Source organism: Equus quagga, unplaced genomic scaffold (genome assembly GCF_021613505.1).
Source record: "Equus quagga isolate Etosha38 unplaced genomic scaffold, UCLA_HA_Equagga_1.0 205_RagTag, whole genome shotgun sequence".
NCBI lineage: Eukaryota > Metazoa > Chordata > Mammalia > Perissodactyla > Equidae > Equus > Equus quagga.
This window is the reverse complement of record NW_025798762.1, coordinates 262282-276430: the sequence shown is the minus strand read 5'-3', so window position 1 is coordinate 276430 and position 14149 is coordinate 262282. Positions and strand designations below refer to the sequence as shown.

The 14149-nt window shown below is 43.8% G+C and overlaps 1 protein-coding gene across 2 annotated transcripts in view; it reads left to right on the top strand.

Moving 5' to 3' along the window:
* The first annotated feature begins 6535 nt into the window (after positions 1–6535).
* The window catches only part of LOC124233559 (integrin alpha-V), an 87021-nt gene continuing 79407 nt past the window's right edge, over positions 6536–14149 (top strand). Inside the window, exon 1 of one of the 2 annotated variants that reach the window (XM_046650704.1) lies at positions 6536–7045. In XM_046650704.1, coding sequence (XP_046506660.1) covers positions 6861–7045 — 185 coding nt within the window. In that variant the 5' untranslated portion in view covers positions 6536–6860. The remainder of the gene's footprint in view (positions 7046–14149) is intronic. The other variant, XM_046650703.1, reaches the window with a different exon arrangement.

Sequence of the window (14149 nt, the reverse complement as noted above, 5' to 3'; positions counted from 1 at the left end):
AGGCCACTTTAAAGAGAAGGGGGAAAATGAGGTCACGTGAAGCTCCCTGGAGAAGATGAGTCTTGAGCTGAACACTGAAGTCTGGGTGGAATTGGGATGAGAGAGCGGGTGAAAGGATTATATTCCAGGCTGAGGTAAAAAGAAGCGTAGGAACAGAGGCACAGAGGAAGTGGTGAGCGTGGCATATTTGTAAGCCTCGGGGGGACCTGCACGGGTGCTGGCCTGACGGAAGCTTCCTGCCCAAGGTGCTCTGCTCCCTTCAGGCCCAGAATTCCAAGCGCTTCTTCTCCTATTCACAGGTGAGAAAGTTACCTTGTGTCATGATTTCTATTTTGGTACTTTGAACCTCAGATTTCTAGGGTATCTTCTATCATAGGTTATTCAAACCCTGAAAGATTGTTTGAAAAGGGACTGCAAAGGAAGTGCTCAATAAATGTACATCTCTAGGAGGAAATATGGTCGGATATTTAAAATATAAGTTTGACCCCAATAGAAACAAGATGCTTTATGTATGGTTTCTTAATCTACTCACTGTCTCTCCACATTTGAGGTTATGTAGTGATGGCATTATTAATTTTCAGTTGTGGCATTCATACATGTTACATTTTTAGGATTTTTATACAAAAGTAATCAATATGGTCTTTTCAGTTTGATCTTTAAGTCTCATGGTATTAAAAAGAAAAGAAGAGGGGCCAGCCCTGTGGCCTAGTGGTTAAGTTTGTTGCACTCCACTTTGGTGGCCCAGGTTCAGTGTCGGATCCTGGGCGTGGACCTATACCACTTGTCAGCCATGCTGTGGCAGTGACCCACATACAAAATAGCAGAAGATTGGCACAGATGTTAGCCCAGGGCTAATCTTCCTCAGCAAAAAAAGAGGAAGATTGGCAACGGATGTTACTTCAGGGCTAATCTTCCTCAGCAAAAAAAAAAAAAAAAAGAAAGAAAAGAAAAGAGATGAAAATTTTAAGACCAGATTGTATAAGTGAAATGAGTAAACTGAAAGCATGTTGGAGAGAAAAGAGATATTCAGAAAGTGAAATGTTATTTATTAATCAAGATGGAGATAAAAGACAGGACATATTTTCTTTGCCTTATCAACATAATCAGTCCTGAGGGGAAAAAATCAAGAGAAACTTCCTGGATAGTAAATATTTCTATTAAGCAATAGTCCTTTTCAGTTAAACCCATTTAAAAACAAAAATGAGACAGGAGAAAAGAGTTGCATTTTTGTTTTTGAAACTTCAAAAGATTAGTTATCTACATCTTGTTCCTTAAAGAAGGGAACTAAGATATTTTCACATTTTCCCCAACATTTATCTGAAACTTATTAAATTTGTAACGAACTTTTCCTAGCATGGGGAAGGAGTGTCTGATCTGAAGGAGTGTCTGATCTGATTTCCTACTGATAAGAAAATAGAATGATGAGGATTAAGCCTATACATGAGGATGAGAAACATTTCCTTTTCTCATCTGCAGTCTTCATGGATATGAGCCAGTTTATCTTCAGCGGACGTTGTTGTTCTGCCTAATGTGGGGAAAGGATATTTGAACGGGACCAGGTGACTCCGTTTCATGGCGGCTATCAACAACCAGCCTGGTTACTCCTCGGAGGTCACTGAGGCCCCAGGCTCTCAGGATGGGAAAGACCTTGGAGATCATCATCAGCTCCCTTCCTTACCCACAAGGATATGGATGTCAGGAGATGAGAAGAGATTAGCAGAGGGAATACACGTACAAAATTGTCTCTGCTCTTTCATATTAACCCCATGAAATATTCACTTATGACTATTTTCTTCATAGTAAAACTTTGATAGATTAAGACCCTTTTTTTTTTTTGAGGAAGATTAGCCCTAAGCTAACATCCGCCACCAATCTTCCTCTTTCTGCTGAGGTAGATTGGCCCTGAGCTAACATCTGTGCCCATCTTCCTCTGTTTTTTATATGGGATGCCAGCCACAGAATGGCTTGATGAGTGGTGCGTATGTCCATGCCTGGGATCCAAACCAGCAAGTGAAACTGGGCCCTGTGAACTTAACTGCTGCGCACTGTGCCGGCCCCAATTAGGACCATTTTTAATCTTTACTGAAAGCATTGTTCAGTTACCCTTTCATAACTTCTTCTTGGACAAACCTTGCCAAGCTAGTGGAACGTTTTGATAAATACAACCGGTAATAAAATCTGATTAAACTATTTTATTGGCAAACATGATGAAATAAAAAATTCAGGTTAATTAAAGATAAACCTAATCTGTTAAGTAGATTTTCAGATCACTTTGCATATAATATATCCGTTTTATCTTTGTTATTGTATTTTTGTATTATGTATTTTCATATTGTGAAAGCAACCTAGTACTAAAGATTGTGAGCTTGGAGTTAGACCATCACATGTTCAAAATCTGCCTCAGGGGGCTGGCCCTGTGGCCGAGCGGTTAAGTTCGCGCTCCGCTGCAGGCGGCTCAGTGTTTCGTTGGTTCGAATCCTGGGCGTGGACAGGACACTGCTCGTCAAACCACGCTGAGGCAGCATCCCACATGCCACAACTAGAAGGACTCACAACAAAGAATATACAACTATGTACCGGGGGGCTTTGGGGAGAAAAAGGAAAAAATAAAATCTTAAAAAAAAAAATTGTTTAAAAAAAAAAAAATCTGCCTCTCAGGCTACCCTCCTGACCTTGGAAAAATCTTTCAATCTCGTAGAGAATCAGTTTCTTCATCTTTAATTTGGGGCTAATAGAACCTGCCTGATAGGGTTTTATGACGAATAAATGACTTAACATGTACCAAAATGCTGAGCACAGTGCCCAGCACATAATAGGTAAGCTTAATAAAAATGGTAGTTATTATTACGTCTCTGGACAGTAGAATTGATTCCATTGTGGAGCTCAGCGTTGAGCTCGGAGGATACAAAAACAGTAGAAGGCTTCCTGGAGGACGTGAGGATGCCTGAGAGACTCTTGAAAGAAGAGGAGGAAATAGCCAGGTAGAGGACATTGTGTAGGTTTGTCTGTGGCGAGGAGGAAGGCTGGGGGAAGCGGTAAGCAGGAGGGCTAATGTCTTCTAGGAAGGCAGAGCCCTGTGAACAAAGATGGCCTATGGGGAAATGGCAATTAATTAAGTTAACATGGCTACAGCTGCTTGTGGGGTGGGGAGTGGTGAGAGCATGAAGATAAATAAGACCGTGCTGGGGACGTGTGGAACAAGGAATGCAGTGGATCAAGGATGGAGACCTGGACAAGCCCAACATTGAAGGGGTAGCTTAGCAAACAACGCCCAGAAAGGAGGCAAGTCTCCCGCCTTCTCTTCTCTCCCACCCACCCAGGGAGCACTGGGTGCTGGCTGGGATCTTTTGTGATACAGACCAGATAGGAGAAGGCAGCACTGGGAGTAGGGGTGGGAGGCAGGATGAAGCCAGAGAGGCCCAATCCATCTCCCTAAGAAGTAGCTGGAAGAGGAGAGACAGGAAAGAGTCTGACGAGAAAGCAGCAGCAAGAAACACTGCAGGGCTGGATTTAGCGGATTAAAGGTTCTGGAGAAATGGAGAGTAGAAGGGGATTTCAGAAGAGTTTCCCTGGGGTATGAACTGAGTTTCCCTTGACATTCTTTGAGAGAGGAAAATTTCAAATTCCCCTTAAATTATCCTAGGCTAACTGGGCTGAGATGCTTTGTGTACAGAGACAAAGCCAAGCAGCCCTCTGGTTTGATGATGGCCATTGAAGGCACTGTGGAAGGTAGGAGGAGAACGAGGAGAGGGCAGTGAGAGTCCTACAAAGCTGCTAGGACTACTGTGGAAACGGACAGTAGAAGTATCAACAGCAACAAGTACTGTTCAGTTCTACGGGGTAAGTGCTATCATCATTTCCATTTTATAGATGAGAAAACTGAGGCGCAGAATGGTTGGAGTGATTTGCCCAGAGTCACACAACTGACTAGCACTCGGTGAAGCCAAGAATTGAACTCAGGCACCTGAATTCAAAGGAACCAATGGAATCGAGATTTTAACTGAAGGACAGAGGAGTAGAGGGTAAAATCCGAAGTCAAAATTCTTTCTATCTAATATTTTATTTCCTCTGTAAGAAAGTGATGATAGGGGCCGGCCCAGTGGCACAGCAGTTGAGTTTACACCGTTGGCTTTGGCGGCCCGGGTTCGCTGGTTCGGATCCCCGGGGCGGACAGGGCACCGCTTGGCACACCATGCTGTGGCGGGCGTCCCACATATAAGGTAGAGGAAAACGGGCATGGATGTTAGCTCAGGGCCAATCTTCCTCACCAAAAAAGAAAATGATTATACTTAATGTAGATCTATTTTGCAGCTCTTTTAAGTTGGGAAATTGTTATAATGTAGTTTAAACAGTTGAGCCACCGGAATGGGGGAGGGGCATAGCTTTTCTTCCGTAGAATAAAATATGCTTTTCCCTCTCCCATGCACGGAGTCCCCAGCGCATCGTGGATTCTGAATAAGCGCTGGCTGAACTGATTTGTACTGTAGTAAACTCCCTCAGTTTGCAAGGCGCTGGGTGGATGACTGCTCATGCAGTACTACCCCATTACAAAGATGCCCGCAGGCGTAACCCAGGGTGCCTTCAGGCACTGGGTTAGGCCGGTTCTCTGTCTCCTAGTGGAAAAGTGGTCCTGAGTTCACTCAGGTTTTGGTAGGCAACGGGTATTGCCATTGCTTTGACTTCTTTCCTTCCCTGGATTTCTTTCTTACCTCCCCAGCTTGGGTCTGCTCAACTTCTGTCCTGGATCAGAAGCTGGGGAGTGGGAGGGCTTACTGGATCCAAGCCAGAGTGCAAACCTCCACACTCTTTTGCCCTCCCTATCTGGATGGATTTCCAAAGGGAATGGTTCTCAGGCTTTTAAGGCATAAAAGGCCTTTTGGGTTTAAGCGTAGATACGTCCAGCCTCTTGGGTGTACCAGGGAAGAGCGTGAGGAGAAACGTACATTTGTATCTGTGCGTAGGTACTTGTGTAGGATTGCCTGTCTCACGTGGTAATTTCCTTGAAGCAAGTGCTGGACCATGCCTTGTAAAACATGCCCACGAGTTTGCTGCATATCTTTTAGTCAAATTTAAAAATCAAAATATATAATGCAATTAAGTACTATAAATTCAAATTAGATGTTTCATTTCAATTTGTATACATGTCCCTTTACAGGATTAAGAGCTATTAGGTTAATATACACAGTAATTTTTAAATTTTTTTTTTTGAGGAAGATTAGCTCTGAGCTAACATCTGCCACCAATCCTCCTCCTTTTTTGCTGAGGAAGACTGGCCCTGAGCTAACATCCCTACCCATCTTCCTCTACTCTATATGTGGGAAGACTGCTACACAGTATGTCTTGACAAGCAGTGCCTGGTCCCCACCGGGGATCCAAATGGGGAACCAGGCTGTAGAAGCAGAATGTGCCAACGTAACCGCTGCGCCACGGGGGTGGGGGGGGGGGGGGGGGTGGGGTGTACAGCCCGTGATTGAGTTTCAATAGCTACTTAGGGAAACAATTTGAAATTACTCTTCTAGTACTTGAAGGTTTTTAAAGTCCACACAACGCATTTATACTTTCAGTCTTGTTCACCAAATTCTTTAGCGTGTGATACACAATATGGGAAAGTCACTTCTCTGGGCAAAGCTTACTCATCATTTCATCTCCATTCATTCATTCGACATTTTATTGATTGCTTACTATCTGCCTGGCAAGGTGCTAGGATTTGGGAGTATCAAGAAAAACGTCAAGGTTCCTGCCCCCAAGGAAGTCTCTTAGGGAGCCCTCAGGGGCCTGGGCGTGGTGCGACACTCCAACAGCAAGCAAGCCCCAAAGGGCCTTATCTCAGTGGTGCAGATTCCTTCTTCCAACTCGAAAATTATGTTTCTGCTAAATGTCCTAAATCTACTTATCCAAAATCATACAACTTGAGCTAATAAATTAAGAATAATGTTCCGACTAGTCTGACGATTTGAAGCGATTACTGCCGATTCTTTGCCTTGCTAGTCCTTTCGTGGACCACTGCAGTTCGCCTTGAACACGACTCGCCTGGAAGAGGCTGTGCTAGCATCCTGGAAGTTTATAATTAAGTTCAGTGTTTGCGTGTGAGATAGGGTGGGGAGGAAAACAACCATTAATTATAGAGTTTCGTTCGTGAGAGCCTGCCAAGCGTTTCAGCAGCAGAAACACGAGAAGCGGATAAAGCTTTCCTCATTTTTAAACAAAAGTCGCACGGGAGTTCCTAGCGGGACCGGGGAAGGTGGGGTGCCCTTGGCGCTCGGGTGGCCGAGGGCGGGCCGGGACGCTGGACCATCCCTGCCTCCCTCCGCCCATCCCCCGGGGCTGAGTCTGAAGTCCTCGTCCGGGAGCGCTGCGGCCGCCCGGGGCTCCGAGGGTCTGGGGCCTCGGCCCCGGCGCCCCCCTCTCGGGCCGGGAGGCAGCAGCGCGCACGGAAGTGCGCTCGGCTCTCCCAGGCCGGGGCCGGCTCTCCTCCTCCACTTCCTCCTGAGCGGCGGCCCGGCCTCCCGGGCCGGCTCCTCCCCCTGCTCGGCCTCCTCCCACTGCCCGGGGCCGCACTCAGGCCGGGGGTGCGGCGCTCACCCGGCGATCCCAAGCCCCAGACGCTGCGTGGAGCGGCCGAGCGGAGGGAGGCGAAGGGCCGCCCGCGCTGCTGTCCCCGCCCCGCGCGCCCTGCGCCCCACTTCCCGGGCGGCCGCTCCGAGGCTCAGCCCTCCTGCCTCCCCCGGCGCCGTCCCGGACCCGCCGGGGAGCGAGCGGCCGGCAAGTCTCGGCGCGCGCAGGCGGCGGGCCGAGGGCACCGAGCGCTCCGGGAGGGGTGGCCGCGGCCCCGGGCTCGGCGCCCCGCGCGCACTTCGGCGATGGCTTCTCCGCCGCCGCGGCCGCTGCGCTTTCGCCCCCGACGCCTCCTGCTCCCTCTCCTCGGATTCCTGCTGCCTCTGTGCGGCGCCTTCAACCTGGACGTGGACAGTCCTGCCGAGTACTCCGGCCCCGAGGGAAGTTACTTCGGCTTCGCGGTGGATTTCTTCGTGCCCAGCGCGTCTTCGTAAGTGGCCGCACTTGGAAGGGGAGTCGGCCTCCTCCCCCACCGCGCGCACCCACCCTGCGTCTCCCCACTGGGAAAGATCCCTGGGGGAGATCCGGGGCTCTGTCTGTCCCCCTAACCCCCACAGGGTGGTTTAGGTTCTGGATGGATGAAATTTTGGGGAGCTGAACCCCCTCGGCACCCACCACCCAGTTCCCCCTCTCTTCTTCTCCGAGGGAGAGCTTTGAAGCAGACCTGTGCTTCAAATTCGGGGAAAGTGGGAAATCAACAAAGGCTGGTGGGGCGGGACTCCGCGACCCCCGCCCTTGGCCGGGACCTGGTCCCTTTCATCTCCGAACTTCTTTTTCTCCGGTCCCCGGGAGCCTTCCCGGTAGTCTTTTTTTCTGCTTCACAGACTTAGACACCCGTCCTTTTTGCTCTCCCTAAACAAGCCCTCCCCCACTCTTTCCGCCTCTCAGTCTGGTTGTTTCTCCTCATTTACTCCTTTTCCAGACATTCTGATGACGAAAATGCCCATCCTGTCGTAGTAAATTCATTGTGTCTTATCTCTGGGACTGTCAGACCTATGCACATTTGAGGGTGAACAGATGAATTGAATGTGTCATCTGTTCTTTTTGTAGTGATTCATTATTTAGGTCATTGTTCAGAAAGAACAAGGGTGTTCGCTGAGTTTTCGCTCACTACAGGTCGTTTGAATACTGCAGTATTTAAGAATTCAATTATGTTTTCAAATTGCCAACGTTTCGAGTTGCAGAGACCGTTAGGATTTGTCACAGAGTTATTGTCATTATTGGATTAAAAATTGTCTCTGACTTTGCTGAACGCTGACATCATTCTCACCACCCCACCCCCAAGTTAGCGTTAGAAATACTGATTTAATAAGTGTTTACTGGCTGTCTTCTGATGTTTAAATCTTGTTTTCAAGTGGGAGAACTCTTCTTAGGGTTCTTTCTAAGCTCTTAGAAATTCTAACAACATATTTTTGTTTCTAAATTTTCTCTAGATTTTAGGGTTTTGTTTTTTGCGGGGAGAGAGAGGATAATTTTCATGGTCGGTGCTTAGATAGGACCATTTTTCCACTTCACACATGCCTAGTTTGAGGATGATCTAAATATTTTTCCGTGACTGTTAGAACATTCAGCAGGATTTATTCTTATCTTCTTTCTGAATGTTGCTGAATGTCATTCATTTTTGTGACAACCTTTGCAGCAATAAATAGGTTGGAAGCAGTTAGTAGTGGAAACTAGACAGTTTTCTGTAGTGAACTCAGTTTTGTTTGTTTCCAGCTTCAGTGCTTTCTGTGAGACCTGAATACATATTTTCCAAAACGATACAAATAATCATTAAATTTGGCAACATTTACCACCTTCTCATTTGATTTAATCATTTGCCAGCCTTATCTGTTATTTAAAAAATTTTTGTTTCCAGGTATTTTTAAGCTTATGCCTTTATGGTGCAGAGGATTTTAGTTGTCCCAGGGGTGTTCTCTTAGACTTAATTTGTACAGAAATTCTAATAATTTTGCAAATATTTATTGTCAAGAATTAGTACTTGAAGTAGCAAGAGTTAGCACTGAAGATACCTGAGTTGATGGAGTGTTTTGTAGATGTTGCTCTGGATTCTGTAGCAACCCTCTGAGATGTCACACTACTGAGTGTGACAAGATGATAAACTTTACGTGTTTTTACCATGAAAGATGTAGTGATATTGAACTGTTGGCGTGAGATACTCACTATTTTTGGTTCTGAGGCTGGATGGCTCATCCTGGATTAGTCACTGTAGTTGTTGAATATACTGTGACCTCACAGGTTTGCATGACCTCCCATGTGGGCCGTCAGAGTAAGCTAAAATTGAACTTGGTTTGGTTTCACGTAATATTTTGAAATCTTCCTCGGTGACTTTGTTATTGATAGACTTGTGAGCTCTAGGTATAGCCTAACTTAAGAAATAGAAATCAACTATGAGATTCTTTTAAAACAAAGATTTCTACTTACTGAACTTTTCAGATTTAACAAAGATAAATGCAAAATTATGCTTAATTTTGTAAAAAGGTACTTTTAAATTTAGCAGGCATTGAAATCCAAGGTACGTGGGGATGCCATGTATAATATTACCAGCTGCTTACTGTTGTTGTTATTTGGTGTGATCATAAACTTCTAAAGGAAAAAAAAAGGAAAAAATCCACATTATAGGAAGGGTTTGCTAATTAAAGATGCCTTTCTTCTGAAGGAAGGTGCCTGGATTAATGAGGAAGCGCAGGTGGCGCAGTCTCTCCTTGCTGCTTCTGGTTTCCAGAGGTGTCCAGATCCCTCCAGCAAGCTGGGGAATTGTTTTAGGTCTCATTTTTCTTATTATAGAAAATTGTTATTGAACTATTTCCATTTTGTTGTGAAAACTAATGAATCAATGTTTGTCAAAGAGAGGGAAAAATAAAGTACTAGCAAAAATATTAAGGTGACTCCTCAAGAAAATCTCTCCAGAAATGAGTCTTAGGTTCGAAGTGGAAAGTCACAAAAATAGTGATTTAAAAATTATGAAAAGTGAAGGCCAGCCCGGTTGTGCAGCAGTTAAGTTCGCACATTCTGTTTTGGGGGCCCTGGGTTTGCCAATTCGGATCCCAATTGTGGACTTACGCACCTCTTGTTAATCCATGCTGTGGCAGGCATCCCACATAGAAAGTAGAGGAAGATGGGCACGGAAGTTAGCTCAGGGCCAGTCTTCCTCAGCAAAAAAGAGAAGAATTGGCAGCAGATGTTAGCTCAGGGCTAATCTTCCTCAAAAAAAAAAAAAATTATGAAAAATCAGTGTTCTATTTTTTCCTGTTATGTGTTAATTTATGGTAGCCATATTGCCAAAAAATTTAAATTACATAAAATTTAAAGATCATATACAGGCCAAGAAGTAAAGTCATATTTTTCTGGTGGAGAATAATTGGACAAACTAAAAATTGCACCCTAAGTTTAATTGTGATAATGATATCTTACACTGGTTAACCTATTTCATAATTTACAAAGCACTTTTACTTAGGATATCTTTCGTCTATCGCTCAAACTGCCAGGGGAAGTAGGGAAGCAGATAAATTCTTTCTTACAGTTGAGGGAACTGAGGCTAGAGGATGGTACAGTCTTTGGTTGTTTGAGTGGGTTGCTGCGGGGGCAGGATCAAAAGGCAGAGGGTATGAAATTCAAATTCCGTTTAATTTTTATGTTCAAATTTTAAATTTTTAAGAAGAAAATAACCGAACAATTTTCTTATTTATTCCTCAAATATATTATTATTATACAGTTCTCATTTCACGTATATATTTACTTTTTTTTCTAGATTTTTTGATTTTTTTCCTTTTTCTCCCCAAAGCCCCCCAGTACATAGTTGTATATTCTTCGTTGTGGGTCCTTCTAGTTGCGGCAGGTGGGACGCTGCCTCACTGTGGTTTGATGAGCAGCGCCATGTCCGCGCCCAAGATTCGAACCAACGAAACACTGAGCCGCCTGCAGCGGGGCGTGCGAACTCAACCACTCGGCCACGGGGCCAGCCCCATCACATATATATTTACTTTTAAATAATGCTGTAATGACCAACACTGTATTAGAATTCTTGCCTTTTTCCCTATAAAACACTAATGGAGCCTTATTTACAGTTACTTGAAGTGTTCCTGTGACCCCAGAGACAGGGGTAACAGGTGTGAGCAAGTGTTCCCTGGTCGCAGAAGGTCCTGCAGAATGTTTGCTGGTTCTCAATCCTGAGTTCCTATTTGCAACATCTGGAGAACTTTTAAAATATAGTTGTTGCCCTGCTTGCTCCTTAGATCTAGAAGCAGACCTCTCACTTCATCCTCCAGCAGACCGTGGGGCGTTTTTCCTTATCTGGCCCATCTTACCTCAACTTGATTAAAAATGAACTCTTTTTCACCAAGTGATGTCAGTTGCACCTCTGTTTCTATTAATGGTGTTATCATTTTCTCTGTCGCCCTGGAAATCATTTCATATTCCTCCTTCTCATTTTCTATTTTTCTTTGTCTCTCCTACTGTGCTCTCCTAATATTAGTCAGTGATTAGTCACCAGGCAGAAGGTCCTAGAAAGACTTCCTTGTTAGTGTTTCTTGCATCCGTCTTTGCTTTCCACTTCTACTTTGACCTCCTTATTTAAGCCCAGTCATCACAAGTGTGGTCCGTGAACTCAGGCTCTCATCCTCTTCCTATCATTTGGCTCTTAGACCTGCAAAGCATCTTAGATGTTTCTAATAGTTTTATCTTTCTGAAACATCTTTTTGATCCAGGTATTCTGCTGCTAACATGTCTTCAAAAATGTTCCCATGGCCAGAGAGAAAGTCCAAACTGCTTAACCTGCGATGAAGGCCCCTTTCAGTCTGTCCCAATCTGCATATACTTTTAAAAGTTCGTGGACCATTTCTCCCCTCACCCTTGTAACCATCTTCACAACCGTTTACAAAATGACGCCAGCTCATTTTCTTTGTTTTACTTTTCTTTTGTTTTCTTTCTTTCTTTCTTTTTTTTTTTTTTTTTGGTGAGGAAGATTGGCCCTGAGCTAACATCTATGCCAGTCTTCCTCTATTTTGTATGTGGGGACACCACCATAGCATGGCATGATGAGTGGTGTATAGCTCCGTGCCCGGGATCTGAACCCCCAGGTGCTGGAGAACCCTGGACTGCCAAGTGGGACACGTGAACTTAACCACTACATCACTGGGCTGGCCCCTCATTTTCTCGAACTTAGTGTGTCTCTGGCTATATTGGTTCTTATTTCTTCTCATAAATAATATACATGCATAGACTATAGCCTTATTATTTAGAAAGCAAATCCTGTGTTGATTACTCCTGATTAAGGCCCAAATTTTATAGGACATTATAAAAGAGAAAGGAAAATGCATAGAATTTATAGTTTAGAATTTATAGTTCACTGCAGCTGTTTTACATCATATAAATGTTGACTCTAGCATTTTTTGTTTTAATGAAAAGTAAATCTAAAACTGGAATTATAGCCCTGAAATAACATTCAACACTATTTTATACACATTTCTTTCTACATTGGTGCAGTACATGATAATTTTTCAGAAGTTCCTTTTGGTGAAGTCTCACTGGTCAGCCCGGTCAGCCAAATATATTAAAGATGCTTTATCTTGGAGAAGTCGGTGCTGAAAGCAGCCAAATGACTGACTTCATTTGGAGGGTTTAAAAATATGTACTTGTCATTGTTTGGCTGGTCACCTCTCCTTGGTAGTCAAGGTCACGTGCCCTGAAGCGCTGGCCCTTACAGGACACTTTGGAGGGGAAGTGCTGCATCCTCCTGGCTGGTTTCTCTCATCCTCTAGTCTGTCTCTGTCTCTGTCTCTCTCTCACTCCCCTTCTTCTGCCTTTCCCTCCCTGTCTCTCCTTTCTCTCCTTCCCTCTCCCTTGTCCTCCCTTCTCTGTCTCTTCCCCCCTCCCTCCCCTCCATCATTCCGTCCTCTCTCTCTCCTTTCTCCCTCACTTCCCTCCCCCAACACACACTCTGCCCTTTATCTTTTTGAATACTAATAGCCGGCTCATGTAGATAAACCTTAATTTTGAAGTCATTTAATGGAAATGTCTCAAGTCATTTAAAGAGTGGTGAGGATGGGGATCCTGATTTTGTTCTTGGGCAAACCTTTTGGAGGGAGATGGAATCTGTCAGGAGAAAGTTGCAGGCTTGTGAAACTAAGTTGCTGAGCTTCAGATTTTCAAGGCTAATAATCAGTAAAATCTTTGTCAGCCTCAACTAACCCTGTGTATCTTCCCCAATCTCCACCATTGTCAGGAAGTGGGCAAGCCGACTGTTTTCTACCCTTCTCTTTTTTTTCTCTTGAGCTCTTGCGTTTGAGTTAATTAATGGCTCTTCCAGAGAATGGAGGAAAGAAAAGCCCTTTTATTTTTTATTTTATTTTTTTAAAGATTGGCACCTGAGCTACCATCTGTTGCCAATCTTCCTTTTTTTTTTTCTTTCTTCTTCTTCTCCCCAAAGCCCCCCAGTACATAGTTGTATATTCTAGTTGTAGGTCCTTCTGGTTGTGTGAGAAAAGCCCGTTTAAAAACAGATTTTAATTTTTAGGTTTCCTACTTTATTAGGGAGTATTTTATTGATTGTTGTTTCTAGTTCCAATGCTATCATCTTGTATTTTTATGATCCTTTCAGCTTTTCTAAATTTGCTTTTATCTACTATCCATGCTCAGAAAATTTCTTTTTTGGGTGATTACTGTGGGCATTGTTATCTCCTTTCAATAGAAGAGGAAACTGAGGCTACAAGATTTCAAGTGACTTTCTCCATTGATTTCTATGGTGATTGTAACCTTTGGTCCCAAACTATGTCCTTTAGACAATACTGCTTGTATTGCAAGCATTGTTTTTCTGGTCTCTCACTTCTCTTATTCTGATTAAGCTGTTGGAGACATTCATTAGATATTCTTAGATGAACTTTGAGTAGCAATTATTTAATTTTTTATAAAGCATTTCATTAACAGGATTTTTTTGTTATTGTGGCAGAAAAACCCCACATGACGCAAAATTTACCCTCCCAACACACTGAGAGAGGCTTTTGTTTCTATAGTATGTGTTGCTTTTATATTCCTTAATTTTCTCATGTAGTACTTTTTACCATCCTGTACCCTTTATTCTATACAAATATTTCATTTTTCTCTACACAAGTCTCTCTTAAGACTTTAACATTTGTCTAATGCAATTTTACTTTCTCCATCTCTCCATTTTTCTCTTTGAAAAACTTTCTATAATGCTCTTAAAAGTAGCTTAAATATCATGTTGACATTTTAGACAAAGAACTTTATTCCTCAGTTTCTCTTCCTCCGTTAATCTAGGATTTAGAAATCGACAGCGCTCCCACATTCCTTTTCTGTTATTCTACCATTTCAGTGGCATTTCACCAATGTGCAAGACTGCACATGAAGGTATGTTTAGGAAAACTCGATGCACTCCCATATTAGTACCTCCGATTACCATCCTTTCATGCCCGTGACGTGCAAATGGTCTGATGAAAAGCAGCAGCCTTGTTCCTGGTCTTATCCAGGGAACTCGAGCTTTCTGCTGCCAAGAGAGCACAGTTTTCATTCAGAGCTC